We start from the raw sequence: 14,369 nt of genomic DNA on the forward strand, positions 1-14,369 counted from the left end.
GCTGGAGCCGGGTGTCGGTGTTCCCTGCTGCTCACTGAAGGGACCTGAGATCTGTGAAGAGCCTCCAAGCTGAAGACCTTGGGTGTGGGCACTGAGCAAAGTAGGGACAGGAAGCCACTCACTCCTCTGCGTGGCACCCTCAGGTGGTGTGGCCCTGCCCTCAGGACGCACTCAGCCCGGCAGCCTCTGCTTCTCCTCTGCTCCACTGGGCCCCAGCTGCTGTCATCCCTGTCCTGGGTTATTGTCCTCACTTCTTGACTGGCCTCCTGAGTCAGAGTCCCGTGCCCACTCAGGAGCTCTGGGGCGGGCCTCACAGGTGTGTGACCTGGAGACCCCCATGGAGCCCTTGCTTGGACCCCACACTTGGCATCTTGCTCAGCTCTCCTTCTCAGGTTTTGAACAAGGGCACCACCTTTTCTTTTTGTGCTGGACCCTGCAGTGATGGAGTCAGTGCTGGGCTCTTTAGGGACTTCATCCGCTTGCAGGACTAGCCACAGGACTCCCAGGGGCGTGTGAGGCCCTCCATCCCTCTGCCCTGTCCCTCTGCCCTGGTGGCACTGGCTGTTCCCTCTACCTGGAATGCAGTCCCGTAAGTGTTCATGCACTTACTTCCACCCCTGTCCTGCGGAGTCCCGGAGGCTGCCTCCCAGTGAGACCCCCTCTGTGCCCTGCCTTTGTGTTCCCTGTATCCGTCTTTGCACCTTCTCGTAAGCCATTTCTGTTCTTTGTGCCTGCCCCCTGCTGAAGGGAGCCCCAGGATTCTGAGACTCTGGGTCTTGGTCACAGCTGGCTCACCCCAGGCCGCCTAGCCCATAGCAACACTCAGGATGTGCTGGGCAGTGGGGTGGAGTGTCCAGCCATTGTGTGCACGTTGGCTGGGTATAGGGCTGCCCAGGGTCATCAGCCCTGGCTATTCCTCAGGCTGTCCCCTGTTACCCACTAGGCTGCCACGGAGCTCCCTGCCTGCCTACACCAGCCCCTGACCACACCGGCCCCTCAGACCACCTCCTTTTTGTTGATGTCACTGGGACTATGGGCACCAAAGCCTCACTTCCCTCTTGGGCACGGAAGGGGCTGCTTGATGCTGTCCTTGCACCGTGGCCACCAAGGGACATTTGGCCTCCTCTCGGTGGTAGACATATTGATGACTCAGGGCCCGGTCTCCAGCTCTGTCCCTGCCGCCCCTCACCCCAGGCCCTGCTTGGGGCTCAGTCTCAGAATGTCCTGCTGAGGGGGTGGGTCCTCTGGTTCAGTGAGTGTCCTGGGCTGGGTCTGGTGTGTGGACCTGGCATCGTGGGGACCCTGGTGTCCATGCTGGGTCCTACCCACGAGCTGCTCCTGGTGGGTTACATGAATGTGGGGTCACTTACAGGCAGTGCCACCAGTGTCCCCGTGAACTTCAACCCCTGACACCTGGAAGATAGAAGAGATTAGGTGTGCTAGGGTCTGGAGGATAAGGGAGGACCAGGCAGCCTTTGCTGGGGATGGACATGATGGGGAAGGCCGGTCAAGAGGGCAAAGGCCTGGCAGTGGGACTTGGGACCATACCCAGGAAGGGCGGGTGGCCTGGTGAGGCTGGAGTCCAGCTTCTCTGGAAGCTGCCAGCTTCCCTTAGAGGGATAGGATCTGGGCTGGGCCTTGGATGTGTCCAGGGGGCTAAGGCCCAGGCCAGGGAGCCCCACTCTAACAATCCCTTCTTCCCCAGGGCCAGACGGGCCCAGCCAGCACCAAGATGAGTGCCACGTCCTGGTTCCTGGTGAGCAGCAGCGGCGCCCGCCACCGGCTCCCTCGCGAGCTCATCTTCGTGGGGCGTGAGGAGTGTGAGCTCATGCTACAGGTTCGCAGGGGGCGCTTGGGGCCAGGAGGGTAGGGGGCGGGCAGTCCAGTCCCTCTGGGGGCCAGGAAGGTGCCCACCCCGCTTGCTGCAGGCCACCCTGGCGAGGAGGCCGCCATGCAGCCCAGGCCTGGCCTCTTAACTTGGGTCCCGGATGCACCGAGGGCTCTGGGGCTCCCGTGGGCGTGTGCAGGGGTATGTGTGTGCTCACAGGCTCGGGTCCCTGCCCCGTACGTATCCCTATCTCTGGCAGGAGGGGGATAGGCTTAAGCTTTTGTCAGCTTCTTTTGTCAACAACTTTGTTGGGGTCCCTGGAAGCGTGAGTTGGTGTCCTTGTGCAGAGAGGGATCTGAGGCCTGGCTTTGGAACGTCCTGAAAAGCCGGTCCTGGAAAGCCGGTCTGTCCACACTCTTGTTGTCTGGGGACCCCGCCTACGCTGTGAGCGTTGCCTGAGCGGGGGTCCCAACATCTTGGTCCCAGCTGCACCCTGGTGAAGGCTCATGCATTTTGGTGGTCCCCAGGCATGAGGGAGCTCTTCTCAGGGCGTGAGAGCCTGCCGAGCACCAGCACTGACTATCAGAAGTTTCTCTGACCCTGGTTTGAGGTCTGAGTTTGGCTTCATGGGGCTTACGATCTGGCTGTTTGAGAACAAAGAGCAGGGGTGGTGAGCTAACCCATAGGCCCATCCTGGCCTGATATCCTTCCTCTGTGAACGAGTTGGGCTCCCTATCCTGGCTCACACCCCAGCGTGGCACGTGGGCCCCTGAGCCGGGTGGATGGCACTGTCCAGTCTAGCTGAGGGGCCTGCAGGTGCAGGGAGCTGCCCTGCCCACTCGGACATTGCCTCCTGGATGCAACATGCTGCTGCCGCACATGCCCGGGCTGTGCCAGGCTCTGATGAGGTGGGCAGGCCTCAGGCTGTGGTGAGGGGTCCTGGTCATGTGCACATTCACTGGGGCAGACAGTGTTTGTCTGCCTCTACCCAAGGCAGTCCCACCCGATACTGCTCCATGTGTCCTGCTGTGGTGGGAATGTTTGCGTCCCCTGCAGTTCAGAGGTTGAAGCTTCATTTCCAGCGTGGTAGCTTCAAGAGATGGGGCCTTGGGGAGGTGTCCAGGGCGTGAGGCTTTGCCCTTGGGAATGGGATCAGGGACCTTAAAAAGAGGCCGGAGGAAGCTGGCTCACCCCTTCTGCTCAGTGAGGATGCAGCATGCAAGATACCATCCTTGAAGCAGAGACAGGGCCCTCTCCAGACACCAAATCGGCCGGCACCTAGATCTCGGGCTTCCAGCCTCCAGAACTGTGAGCAATACATTTCTGTCATTTCCATATTTTTCAGGAATTTTGTTACAGCAGCTGGAATGGACTAAGTCCAGACATCCCAGCTTCTCCCCAGGCATCCTCTGATCCTCTTGAATCTGGACCCAGCAGGTCTCTCACCTTGTGGTTGGTTGTTCCGGCTCTGAAGTTTTTTAATCTGGAACATTCTCTCCCCTTTTTCTCTTTTCTCCATGCCTCTGATAGCTGAAGAGAGTCAGTGGCTGGGGGCAGGAGTCGGCAAATGTTTTCTACAAAGGGCCTGGTAAAGATTCTAGGTTTTGCAGGCCATGAAGTATCCACTGCAGCCCAGCCCTGTGGCCGTGGCGAGGGGCAGCCAGGGAGCGAGCGTGGGTGGCCAAGGTGGGTGTGGCAGCACCTACACTTCATTTACGGATGTTGAAGTATCAATTTCCCATAATATTCATGTGTCATGAAATAGCCTTTTGATGATTTTCTTTTTTTTTTTTTTTTTTTTGAGACGGAGTCTCGCTCTGTCGCCCAGGTTGGAGTGGCCCGATCACAGCTCACTGCAAGCTCCGCCGCCTCCCAGGTTCACGCCATTCTCCTGCCTCAGCTCCCAAGTAGCTGGGACTACAGGCGCCCGCCACCTCGCCTGGCTAGTTTTTTGTATTTTTTAGGAGAGACGGGGTTTCACCGGGTTAGCCAGGATGGTCTTGATCTCCTGACCTTGTGATCCGCCCATCTTGGCCTCCCAAAGTGCTGGGATTACAGGCGAGAGCCACAGTGCCCAGCCGATTTTCAATCATTTAAAAGTGTAAAGGTAATTCTTAGTTCTCAGGCCATCCAAAGACAGGCGGCAGGCTGTAGGCCACGCCCCACATACCCCACTGCCTCATAGGTGCCACTGCTGTATTTGGCGGGTTGCTCCCATGGTCCACCTGCAGGGGTGGCATCAGTGATAGCTGCGCTGCTCTACCTAGGGTGGCCAGGAGGGCTTCTCAGAGGCGGCGGCACTTTGGAGCCTCTGGAAGAAGCCAGAGCCAGCCTGCAGGCAGGGGACTGGTGTGGGTGCTCTTCCTGCCCAACCCCTGCACCACGCCTGCTCTGCCTGCTTCTCCCTGGGGTGGAGGAAGGGTGTTGGGGGCAGGGTGCTCAGGGTGAGTTTGGGGTCCGATTCCAAGTTTCTGTACCTCTCAGTGGAGCCCTGAGCAGGTCAGGAGCGTTGGGGGCTTCCCAGCTCTCCTCCGTGGCCGCCCCTGGCCTGGGTGGGGCATGAGGTGGGTGGCCCTTGCTGTTGTGGGTGGTGTGGCCATTGTAAGATATCTCCATGGGGAAACTGAGGCTTAGGGAGGCCTTGCAGGTGTGGCAAGTGTGGGAAGGCTGTCTGCCTCCTGGTGTCCCTGCAGCGGCCTCCAACCTGCCCAGCCCTGCCCCCTGCTGGCCTCTGCTACCCCTCACTCCCTGTGCAGCTGCGCTAGAGGCTTCTCACCCCCACCCTATAGCCCCACGTCCAGCCCCTTGGCCCCTCTGTTGCCCGCCACCTCAGGATGTTTGCACCTGCCGCCCCTCCCTGCAGCAACTTCCTTGGCACCTGCGTCAGGACCCCCGCCCTCTCAGCTCATGCTCAGGGGCCTCAGTGGCCCTTTCTGAATGCTGCTGCTTCCGCGAGGCCCTGTCTACTTCTTCTCAGACGATCCACCCGCTGCCTGGAGCCTGCCCTGTCCTCAGCTTCCAGCCTCCTACTGGATATGGCTCCTGCTGCACTGGGGCCTCTCAGAGGCATCCCAAGCTCGGTGGCTGAACCAAACCTGTCACCCTCTGTCCCTTCCACCTGGGTCTTTGCCAGGGTCCCCTTCCCTCCATCCAGTGCCACCGCCACCCCACGCACAGACAGGAATGCAGGCCTCCACCAGACCCAGCCTCTCCCCACACCTGCCCTGGCTCTCCGGACCTGGCTCACACCCACCTTCCTGCCCTGGAACCTCCACACCCTGTCCCAGCTCCCCCTCTGCAGTCCTTGCTTTCAGCACCACATCTTTCCACTGGGCAGGGTGCCAAGCAGAGACCCTGCCCTCCCTTGGTGTCCACTGCAGCGGGGCCAGCAAGGTGTCCAGGGTCCAGTCCTGTGTAAAGAAGGTGGTGCTGGGAACTGAGTGGTCAGCAGACACCTGCCTACGTTGTGCTGGGGCTAGGGGGATGGGACGTGGAGGGGAGACAAACAGAGTGGTGGCCCCAAGGCCTGGGCTTTCACTAGGCAAGAGGGACGGTAGCTTGAACCACAGTGGGCAGACTGGTGGGGGAGTCATGTTCTGGGCAGAGCTGCCACCCACGTGCTGTCCCATGGACTACGCTTTCCAGGGCCCTGCCTTTGCTGCTCACAGCATCCTTGTGCCCAGGGCAAGCCTGGCACAGAGCTGGTTCCCAGCGAACAGGCGTTAAATGATGCAGGAATGTGGACACAGGCAGGACTTCCTGCTGTGGCTATCGCTCCTGTGGTGGCCCAGGCTGTGGTACAGGGTGTGCAGTGTGTGTGTGCATGTGTAAGTGTACATGTGCGTGTCTGTAGGTGCACACGTCTGTGTGTGTGTTCTGTGCATGTGTGTGCTGCATGTCTGTGGGGAGGTGTCCTCTGTGAGAGTGTGTGACAGCCAGGATTTGCACTCTTGCCTGCTGACCCAGAGACCACAGCCTAAGCAGGCCCTGGCCTTCTGAGCCCAGCACATCGAGCCAGTTTGCTGTGGGTGCCTGTGGCTGCCAATGGGAAACTTGGGTGAGCTGGCAAGAGGGTGTGCCCAGAGCCCTGGCTGCTGCCACTGCCACTCAGCACAGCTTGGCCAGGCTGTTGCCACAGAGGGCGTCAGACGTGAGCTTTGGAAACATCTTTATTTTAAAGTGAGTACACATTATTAGACACTTTCCCCAAAATCCATGTGTTTGGGGCGTCTTCCGGCCATGTCACACATCTGTGTTTGCCTGGCTGTTTCTGCACTGAGTTCCTTCCACAGGCCCCGGTTTCTGTTGTTTTAAGTCTTGAGCCCTGGGCTGGGGGTCACTTCTCATGGGTGGCTGCAGGCTTGGCCAAGTGAGGGGCTGCTTCTGGCTGAAGAGGGGAGTTTCTGGAAGGGGGTTCCCCATGTGTCTCCAGCGCTTCCTGCAGTCTGGGGAGGGGCTTGGCAGGAGCAGGTCTGGTGAGAAAGCCCTGGCCGGGGGGTGGAGGCTCAGCCCTGGGAGTGGGCGGGGCAGCTGGGCTGTGGGTGTTAACAGGACCCTGTGCTGAGTCAAAGGAGCCAGAAGCTGTCGCGAGGCTGGGTGGGGTGGGGAAGGTTGGTGCAGGGAGGGGAGGGGACCTGGACTGAAGGTGAGTGAGACCCAGGCCCGGGCAAGGATGTGATATGCCCACAGCTGGCAGAGTCATCTGCTTGAAGCCTGACTGTGGCCTGGGTGGGGTAAGGAAGGTTTGGAGAGGCCTTGGGGCCTGCAGGAAAAGGGGACTGTGGAGAAGGAGGCTGACTGAGGGCTGCCAAGAGGAAGACCTGCATTGCTGGAGCCTGTGGTGGAGAGGGGCTTAGTGGTGAGCCCTCCAGGGAAGGCCTGGGGCACGTGGGGCTCAGAGGGCCTGGAAGGTGTCCAGCAGGAGGCCTCGAGGCCCAGGGGGTCTGAGGCTAGGGGAGCAGCGGGGAGGTGTCCAGGCTGGAAACCCCTCCAGGGGGTCACTCCTCAGCAGAGATGACATCCAAATCACCCGCCCCCAGCCACCTCAGCCCCTTCCAGAGGGGACAGGGGTGGTAGCTCCCTCCTTTATGCCCCTTCTGGACCCCGTCCCCTCGGGAGGTCTCATGCTGGCAGGGAGGGGCTGAGCCCGGCCCCAGGCCTCAGGGCTTCCTTTCTCCAAGACAACAGCAGGTCCCTCTGGCACTGTGGAGTCCATGTGTTAGGCGGGCTGAGGTGGGACTGCTGCCCTGTGCACAGGACAGGGTTCAGGAGGAGGTGAGCCCGAACCCCCTGAGGGAGATCCAGGCTTCTAGCTTCCAGGCTGCACTCTCAGGCAGGAATCCTGGGGCCTGGCCCTCAGGGCTGCCGACGGGGCAGTTAGTGGTCTGAGGTGTCTCCAGCAGCCATCCTAGAGTTGGGGAGGGGGTCTCAGGACGGGCTTCTTGGAGGAGGTGAGTGCTGGGGATCGCCTGTGTCTGGAGGCCTTCGGTGACAGGTGGGAAGTCCAATGGAGGAGGTGATGTCTGGCATCACCCCCCCGGCCAGGATCCTCCCCCAGCCCCTCTGGCAGAGACTGCTGCTGGGGTGGCCAGGAGCCATGCAGCTGTGGGTGCCACCTTTGGAGGAGGAATTTGAACAGGGTGGACCTGGAGGTGGGTGGTGGCTGTCAAGGTCAGACCCACTCTACCAGAGACCTGTGGCTTTGGCTGGCAGGTGAGCTGGCACCAGGATCCCCACCAGGATCCGCCTTCCCAGGGAGGGCATGTGGGGCAGTTGGAGCTGCTCACCTGGTTCCTGGGAAAGCATGGGCCATGTCCAGGCAGGCAGCTCAGGAATGGCTGCACCCAGGACCCTAGTCTCCCCTTTAAACCCCCCTGGCATCCCTGCCCACTTCCTGGGGGGACCCAGGGTCCTGACAGGAGGCGTGGGCCCTGTCTACCCCACTTGCCACCCTCTACTGCAGTCCTCCGCTCAGTCCTCCTCCACTGCAGTATGTCCTCAGTCCTCCACTGCAGTCCTCCCCCTGATCCTCCACTGCCATCCCCCCCAACCCCATCCCTGGTCCTCCACTGCAGTCACTGTCCCTGGTCATCCACTGCAGTCTTCCCCTGGTCTTCCACTGTAGTCCTCCCCCGGTCCTCTACTGCAGTCCTCTGCCAGTCCTCCACTGCACTCCCCCCCAACCCCTCTGCACTCGGTCCTCCACTGCAGTCCCCCCCAACCCCTCCGCACCTGGTCTTCCACTGCAGTCTCCCCCAACTCCTCCGCACCCGGTCCTCCACTGCAGTCTCCCCCAACTCCTCCGCAGCTGGTCCTCCACTGCAGCGCCACCACCGTGGCTTGAGCCAGGCACCCAGGGCTTCTGAGTGCCCACTCCTGGGTGGCAGCGGCACTAGTGTGAGGCTGGCTCTCAGGCCTACTGGCCACCACCAGCCCCACCCTGCTACAGCTTCCCTGCCCTGGCGCCTCTGTGGAGGCCGCAGTCAAGCTGGGCCATCAGAGCCCGTGCCCCCAGCTAGCCCCTGCTGTGCGATCTCCTCTCTGAGTGAGGAAGGAGGCCCTGCCCTGAGGGCTTCTAGCCCTTGCTGGGGGAGGCCCCACACCAGTGTTTCAGGACAGTGTCCGGTGGTGGAGCAGTGATGGCCAGCTGCCAGGGTGGCCTGCACATGGCAGACTGAGAGTGACCAACCTGAGGGGTGGGAGCACCAAGGGTGTGGACACTGGCTGAGAGTTGTGTGTGTCCCTGTGGGGCTGGGCCAGGAGTGGGGAAGGGCTCCCTGAGACAACCCCCCTCACTGCCAGCCTGGCTGCTGCCACCTGACCTTGGGAGGGAACAGTGTGTGTCAGATGACCAGAGGGCTCCCACCACTCCCACGGCCCAACGGGGAGCAGCACTGGGGAGGGCGGTCATGGGGGGAGGCCTGGGTGGCAGCAGAGGGTGGGGGACATGGCCCTGGGTGGCAGCAGAGGGTGGGGGACATGGCCCTGGGTGGCAGCAGAGGGTGGGGGACATGGCTCTGGGTGGCAGCAGAGGGTGGGGGCATGGCCCTGGGTGGCAGCAGAGGGTGGGGACATGGCCCTGGGTGGCAGCAGAGGGTGGGGGACATGGCCCTGGGTGGCAGCAGAGGGTGGGGACATGGCCCTGGCATCTTGGTGAATCATGCTCTGGAGACAGGGTGGGCACACCTCTGTGGTCGGAGGCCTGGGGGCCACTGCTGGTGTTGTGCTGGGGGCAGGGGCTGGGGCAGCGGATGGGACAGGGGATGGGACAGGGGTGCCTCTGCCTCTTGGGTGTCACTTCCTTGCCTGGAGCACCTGAGGGCCGACTGTGTGTCTCCCCAGTCCCGCAGTGTGGACAAGCAGCATGCCGTCATCAACTACGACCAGGACAGGGACGAGCACTGGGTGAAGGACCTGGGAAGCCTCAATGGGGTAAGTGAAAGGCCCTGACCTGGCCTTTTTTTTTTTTCTTTTTGAGACGGAGTCTGGCTCTGTCGCCCAGGCTGGAGTGCAGTGGCCGGATCTCAGCTACTGCAAGCTCCGCCTCCCGGGTTTACGCCATTCTCCTGCCTCAACCTCCTGAGTAGCTGGGACTACAGGCGCCCGCCACCTCGCCCGGCTAGTTTTTTTTTGTATTTTTTAGTAGAGACGGGGTTTCACCGTGTTAGCCAGGATGGTCTCGATCTCCTGACCTCGTGATCCGCCCGTCTCGGCCTCCCAAAGTGCTGGGATTACAGGCTTGAGCCACCGCGCCCGGCCAACCTGGCCTTTTAACAGCCCTACCCTTCAGCCCTGGCCCCTCCCTCTCAGCTCTGGCTCCTCCCCCAGCCCTGGCCCCTCCCTCTCAGCCCTGGCCCCTCCCCCAGCCCTGGCCCTTCTCCAAAATCTGGCCCCTCTCCCAGATCGGGCCCCACCCCCACCTGCAGAGGCCCCCAGGCCTCCCCAGAAGTTTCCCCTTGGCAGGGACTCAGGCCCCCCAAGGGTCAGGCTGCTCTCACAGGGAGAGTGGGCCCTGCAGATGGGGAGGGAAGCACTGGGCTGGGAAATGGCGCCCCTGAGATGGAAGGAGCTATGCTTGGGTACCCAGTCTGGGTATGGGTGGGGCCATGTGATCCTTTCTTCTGTAAGTTGGGGGTGGCAGGGGCAGGAAGGTAACCAGGAAGGAACCCCTGGCTCAAGAGCAGGGTGGGGGTCAGGTGAAAGGAATGGGGTATGGGGTAGAAGTAGGCAGGAAGGATGGAGGCCCCTCTCTGTGGGGCGTGTGTCTGTCCCCAGGGTCCCTGTCTGGATGTCTCTGTCTGTTGCTGAGCTTGGCAGACTCCAACTTGTCCTGGGAGGTTTTTTTTAACTGCACTCTGCAATCCTGAGCTGGGGGGCCCTAGCAGCCCCTCAGCAGCCCCTCAAGGAGCCCCAGCCAGGGGGTCTCAGGCTGCTGGGGTCTGTCCTGAGCTCCCTCCTCCCACAGCATGCCTGTCTGATGAAGTGGCTGTCCCTGAATGGCTGCGCAGCAGTGGCCGCTCCTCTGCCTGTGTGGGCTGCATCACCCACATGGGCTTTGAGAGGGTCCCTGGGGCTGTTGGCCCGGGTTGCATGGCACTGGCCCGGTCCGTGCTCCTGGGCCCTGCATGGCTGGCTACCTCTGAGGCCTGTGATGCCCACAGACCTGCCTCCCACCTGCCTGTGGGACTGGCGCATCAACACCCCTGCCAGCAGGCAGCCTGGAGGGGGGTGTCAGACCCTTGGCCAAGGGCCACCACAGGGCAGGCCTGCCTCTTCTGTTCCCAAGAGCATTATGGGGCCAAGGTAGGAGCTGGGGCCAGGGCGAGGCTGTGTGGGAGGAAGCATCTCTTGGAGTCCACTTCACAAAGATGCTCAAAGACTTCTGTTCTGGAGGGTTCCATCACGGTCTCTGCAGTGGTGGGTGGGCCCCAGTGCCTGGGTGCCCCGGCTGGTGGCTGTGGAATTTATGGTGGAGAAGGGCTTAGTGGTGAGCCCTCTAGGGAAGGCCTGGGGCACGTGGGGCTCAGAGGGCCTGGAAGGTGTCCAGCAGGAGGCCTCGAGGCCCAGGGGGTCTGAGGCTAGGGGAGCAGCGGGGAGGTGTCCAGGCTGGAAACCCCTCCAGGGGGTTACTCCTCAGCAGAGATGACATCCAAGTCACCCGCCCCCAGCCACCTCAGCCCCTTCCAGAGGGGACAGGGGTGGTAGCTCCCTCCTTTATGCCCCTTCTGGACCCCGTCCCCTCGGGAGGTCTCATGCTGGCAGGGAGGGGCTGAGCCCGGCCCCAGGCCTCAGTGCTTCCTTTCTCCAAGACAACAGCAGGTCCCTCTGGCACCGTGGAGTCCATGTGTTGGGCGGGCTGAGGTGGGACTGCTGCCCTGTGCACAGGACAGGGTTCAGGAGGAGGTGAGCCCGAACCCCCTGAGGGAGATCCAGGCTTCTAGCTTCCAGGCTGCACTCTCAGGCAGGAATCCTGGGGCCTGGCCCTCAGGGCTGCCGACGGGGCAGTTAGTGGTCTGAGGTGTCTGCAGCAGCCATCCTAGAGTTGGGGAGGGGGTCTCAGGACGGGCTTCTGCACAGGCCATCGCGTGCCCCTGCGGCCCTGCCCACAGCCACCCACCCACTCAGCCCCAGCACCCTGCCACCTGTTTTCCTGCAGACATTTGTGAATGACATGCGCATCCCGGACCAGAAGTACGTCACGCTGAAGCTCAACGACGTTATCCGCTTCGGCTACGATATCCTGCCCCTGAGTGCCCCTCCTCCTGGGCTTCTCCTCAGTCCCCAGGGCCACAGTCGCTCTGTTACTCCAGAAGCAGGGCTGTCACCACTCGGGCCACTGGGTTACAGAGCATGGAGGATGACCCTAGGGCTGGGCTCCCCTGCTGACGGGGCACCCCAGGGAATACTAGTCCCTGCAGCCCGGCCCGCCGTGGACACCCTGGCCACGGGCACCTGCTGCTTGCTCACCCACCCAGCCTGAGGTCATGTGGGGCCTGGGGAACTGGTGACCACCCCTGGGGCCCCGAATCTTGGCCCGACCTTGGGACTGTCTGAGCAAATGGGTGGGCATGGCTGTGCCTCCCCGGGAAGAAAGAGGCCCCTCCTCTGCCTGCCTCGATGGGCCCTTGAGCTGGCACACCTGTTGCTGGGTGTGGACTTCAGCGCTGGGCTCCTGGCTCTTCTGCTGCGTGTTCGCCTTAACACGTGTCCACATTCCAACATGTATGTGCTGGAGCGTGTGCAGCACCGAGTCCCGGAGGAGGCACTCAAGGTTAGTGCTGGCCAAGCCTGGGGACTCAGCCACGAGGGCTCAGCACCCCATCCTCCCTACCATGCTGCCACTGCCATCTCCCCAGCAAACACTTCCCAGGCCTTTGGGGCACCCCGTTCAGGCTGTGGGTGCCATGAGTCAGGCCAGCCTGTCCTACCCTGCCAGATGGCCCAGTCTGGCAGGTGGGAAGGTAGTCATTACCCCAGCCTGCTGCAGTGACAGATGGCGGGGGGCACCAGGACACAGGCGCCACTGTTGTGGACGCAGCAGGATCAGGGCTCTGGGAGGGGCCTGGGAGGATTCGGGCTGCATGGTCAGCCTGCTGGAGCTGCTGGGCTTTGTGAGCTGCAGCGTTGGGTGCCGGCGGGTTTAGCTCTGGCTCACAGAACAAACGGCTCATCGGGTGAGCTGGGTGTGGCCAGAGCCCAGGAAGATGCTGGGGTCACCCTGCAGGAGAGTATAGGGGGGCTGAGGCGGGGCCAGGAGCCTCCCTGGGAGCAGAGGGCCCCGTTCAGAGGGCCAGAAGGGTATAGAGCCCCTGGGCCCCCCAGCATCTTTTGGGAGTGTCTCTCCGGTTAAGGAGCTTTGGGGTCTCATAAGGGGCTTTAGATTCTCTGACGTTACAGTTATTTGGAGTCTTGGAAGCTGAAGGGATTGAGAGTCTCTATACGGTGTTTAGGGTCTGAGGCTGGGGAAATTTGGTCTGTCTGTGAGTGAGATATTTAGGGCTCCTTAGGCTCGGGGATTTGAGGATCTACGTGTTAGAGGATTTGGCGTTCCTCTGGGTGAAGGGATTTGAGGTCTCTGGAGCTGAGGTGCTTTGGGGTCTCATGCCCAGGGGATTAAGTGCCCTCCAGGTTAGCGGATTTGAGTCCTTCAAGGTGGCAGGATTTGGGGTCACTTCAGGCTGAGAGGATTTATTGCTTCTCAGGGTGAGGGGATCTGAGGTCTCCCAGGCTGAAATCTGAAGGTCTTAGGCTGAGGGTTTGTAAGGGTTTTACGCTGCATGACCACGGCCCCCCAGTTCCTGTCAGTCCCTCCGATCTCCTCCTGCGCAGCCCATGCTGGCCGGGCGCCCTGTCGGAGCCCCTTGGGAGGTAAAAGCTGCCCCAAGATATTGAGGAGGCCACCATCGGGGGGTGGCCAGAGGCAGGAAGGAAGGGTGCTGGAGGCTGATGGTGGCAGCCTTCAAGGGTAGGCATCCTTGAGTGCCCTTTCCCCTGTGTGCTGGGGACACACACGGCCAGGGCCCCTGTGGGGCACGAGGGTCCTAGGTGGGGGGGCGTCTCCTCACCCTCACTTGTTCATGTGGGAGTTGTGGAGTGCAGATTCAGGGCTGGGCTCAGAGCTCCCCAGGAGCCCTGTGGGGCCAGGGTGCTTAGCCCCTCCTCAGATGATCTCTGAGCAGCACGGGGTCCCCAGCCTGCAAGGGGCAGGGCCTAAGGGAGCCAGGTTCTGTCTGATGGCACAAGCGGCCCTGCTGCCCACCCGATGGCCTCCACTCTGATGATTGCGGCCTGCTCTGCCCTGCCCCACCCAAGCAAGCCCCTGCTTCCCCTGGAAGCTACCCCTCCCCAGGCTTGAGCTGGACCCAAGCTGTGTGACCTGGGCGGGCTGAGGCTCTGTCTGCTCTTTTAGGGAGCGTTAGGGAGAGCTTGTGACATGCAAAGTCATAGCTGGGCCCTGTGGATGGAGAAGAGAGGCTGGGTCCACCCCAGTGGGGTCCTCCTGAGGCTGGGCCCAGTACCTCACCCTGCCTGGCCTGCCCACAGCACGAGAAGTACACCAGCCAGCTGCAGGTAAGCGTGAAGGGCTTGGCACCCAAGAGGAGCGAGGCACTGCCGGAACACACACCGTACTGCGAGACCTCGAACCCCAGACCAGAGAAGGGGACCGGAGACCAGGAACAGGTAGGCACAGGCAGTGTGGAGCAATTTTACGCGCACACAGGGCTACTGCCAGGCCCTCTGCCCTGCACCTGCCTCCCTGCACCCCTCACCCCTGTGCATGCATATGCTGTGCACACCCATACCCTCATCCGTTGCACACACATACCCCTGTACACACCCCTCACCCATTGTGCACACCTACCCTTGCACACCCACATTCCTTACCCATTGCACACACCTACCTGTGCATGCCTGCACCCCTCACTCCTGTACACACCCACCCCTGCACACCCACACCCCTCACTCATGTACACACCCACCCCTGCACACCCACACCCCTCACTCCTGTACACACCCACCCCTGCACACCCACACCCCTCAC

General features: G+C 61.8%; 1 protein-coding gene across 1 annotated transcript in view; it reads left to right on the plus strand.

The window, feature by feature from the left end:
• The first annotated feature begins 1,705 nt into the window (after nucleotides 1-1,705).
• Nucleotides 1,706-14,369, plus strand: part of CEP170B (centrosomal protein 170B) — a 38,821-nt gene continuing 26,157 nt past the window's right edge. Inside the window, exons 1-5 of the mRNA XM_017852806.1 lie at nucleotides 1,706-1,837; nucleotides 9,170-9,259; nucleotides 11,484-11,562; nucleotides 12,040-12,098; nucleotides 13,871-14,008. Coding sequence (XP_017708295.1) covers nucleotides 1,733-1,837; nucleotides 9,170-9,259; nucleotides 11,484-11,562; nucleotides 12,040-12,098; nucleotides 13,871-14,008 — 471 coding nt within the window. The 5' untranslated portion in view covers nucleotides 1,706-1,732. The remainder of the gene's footprint in view (nucleotides 1,838-9,169; nucleotides 9,260-11,483; nucleotides 11,563-12,039; nucleotides 12,099-13,870; nucleotides 14,009-14,369) is intronic.

The sequence above is a fragment of the Rhinopithecus bieti genome, unplaced genomic scaffold, assembly GCF_001698545.2.
Source record: "Rhinopithecus bieti isolate Rb0 unplaced genomic scaffold, ASM169854v2 scaffold_35859, whole genome shotgun sequence".
In the NCBI taxonomy this organism is placed as follows: Eukaryota; Metazoa; Chordata; class Mammalia; order Primates; family Cercopithecidae; genus Rhinopithecus; species Rhinopithecus bieti.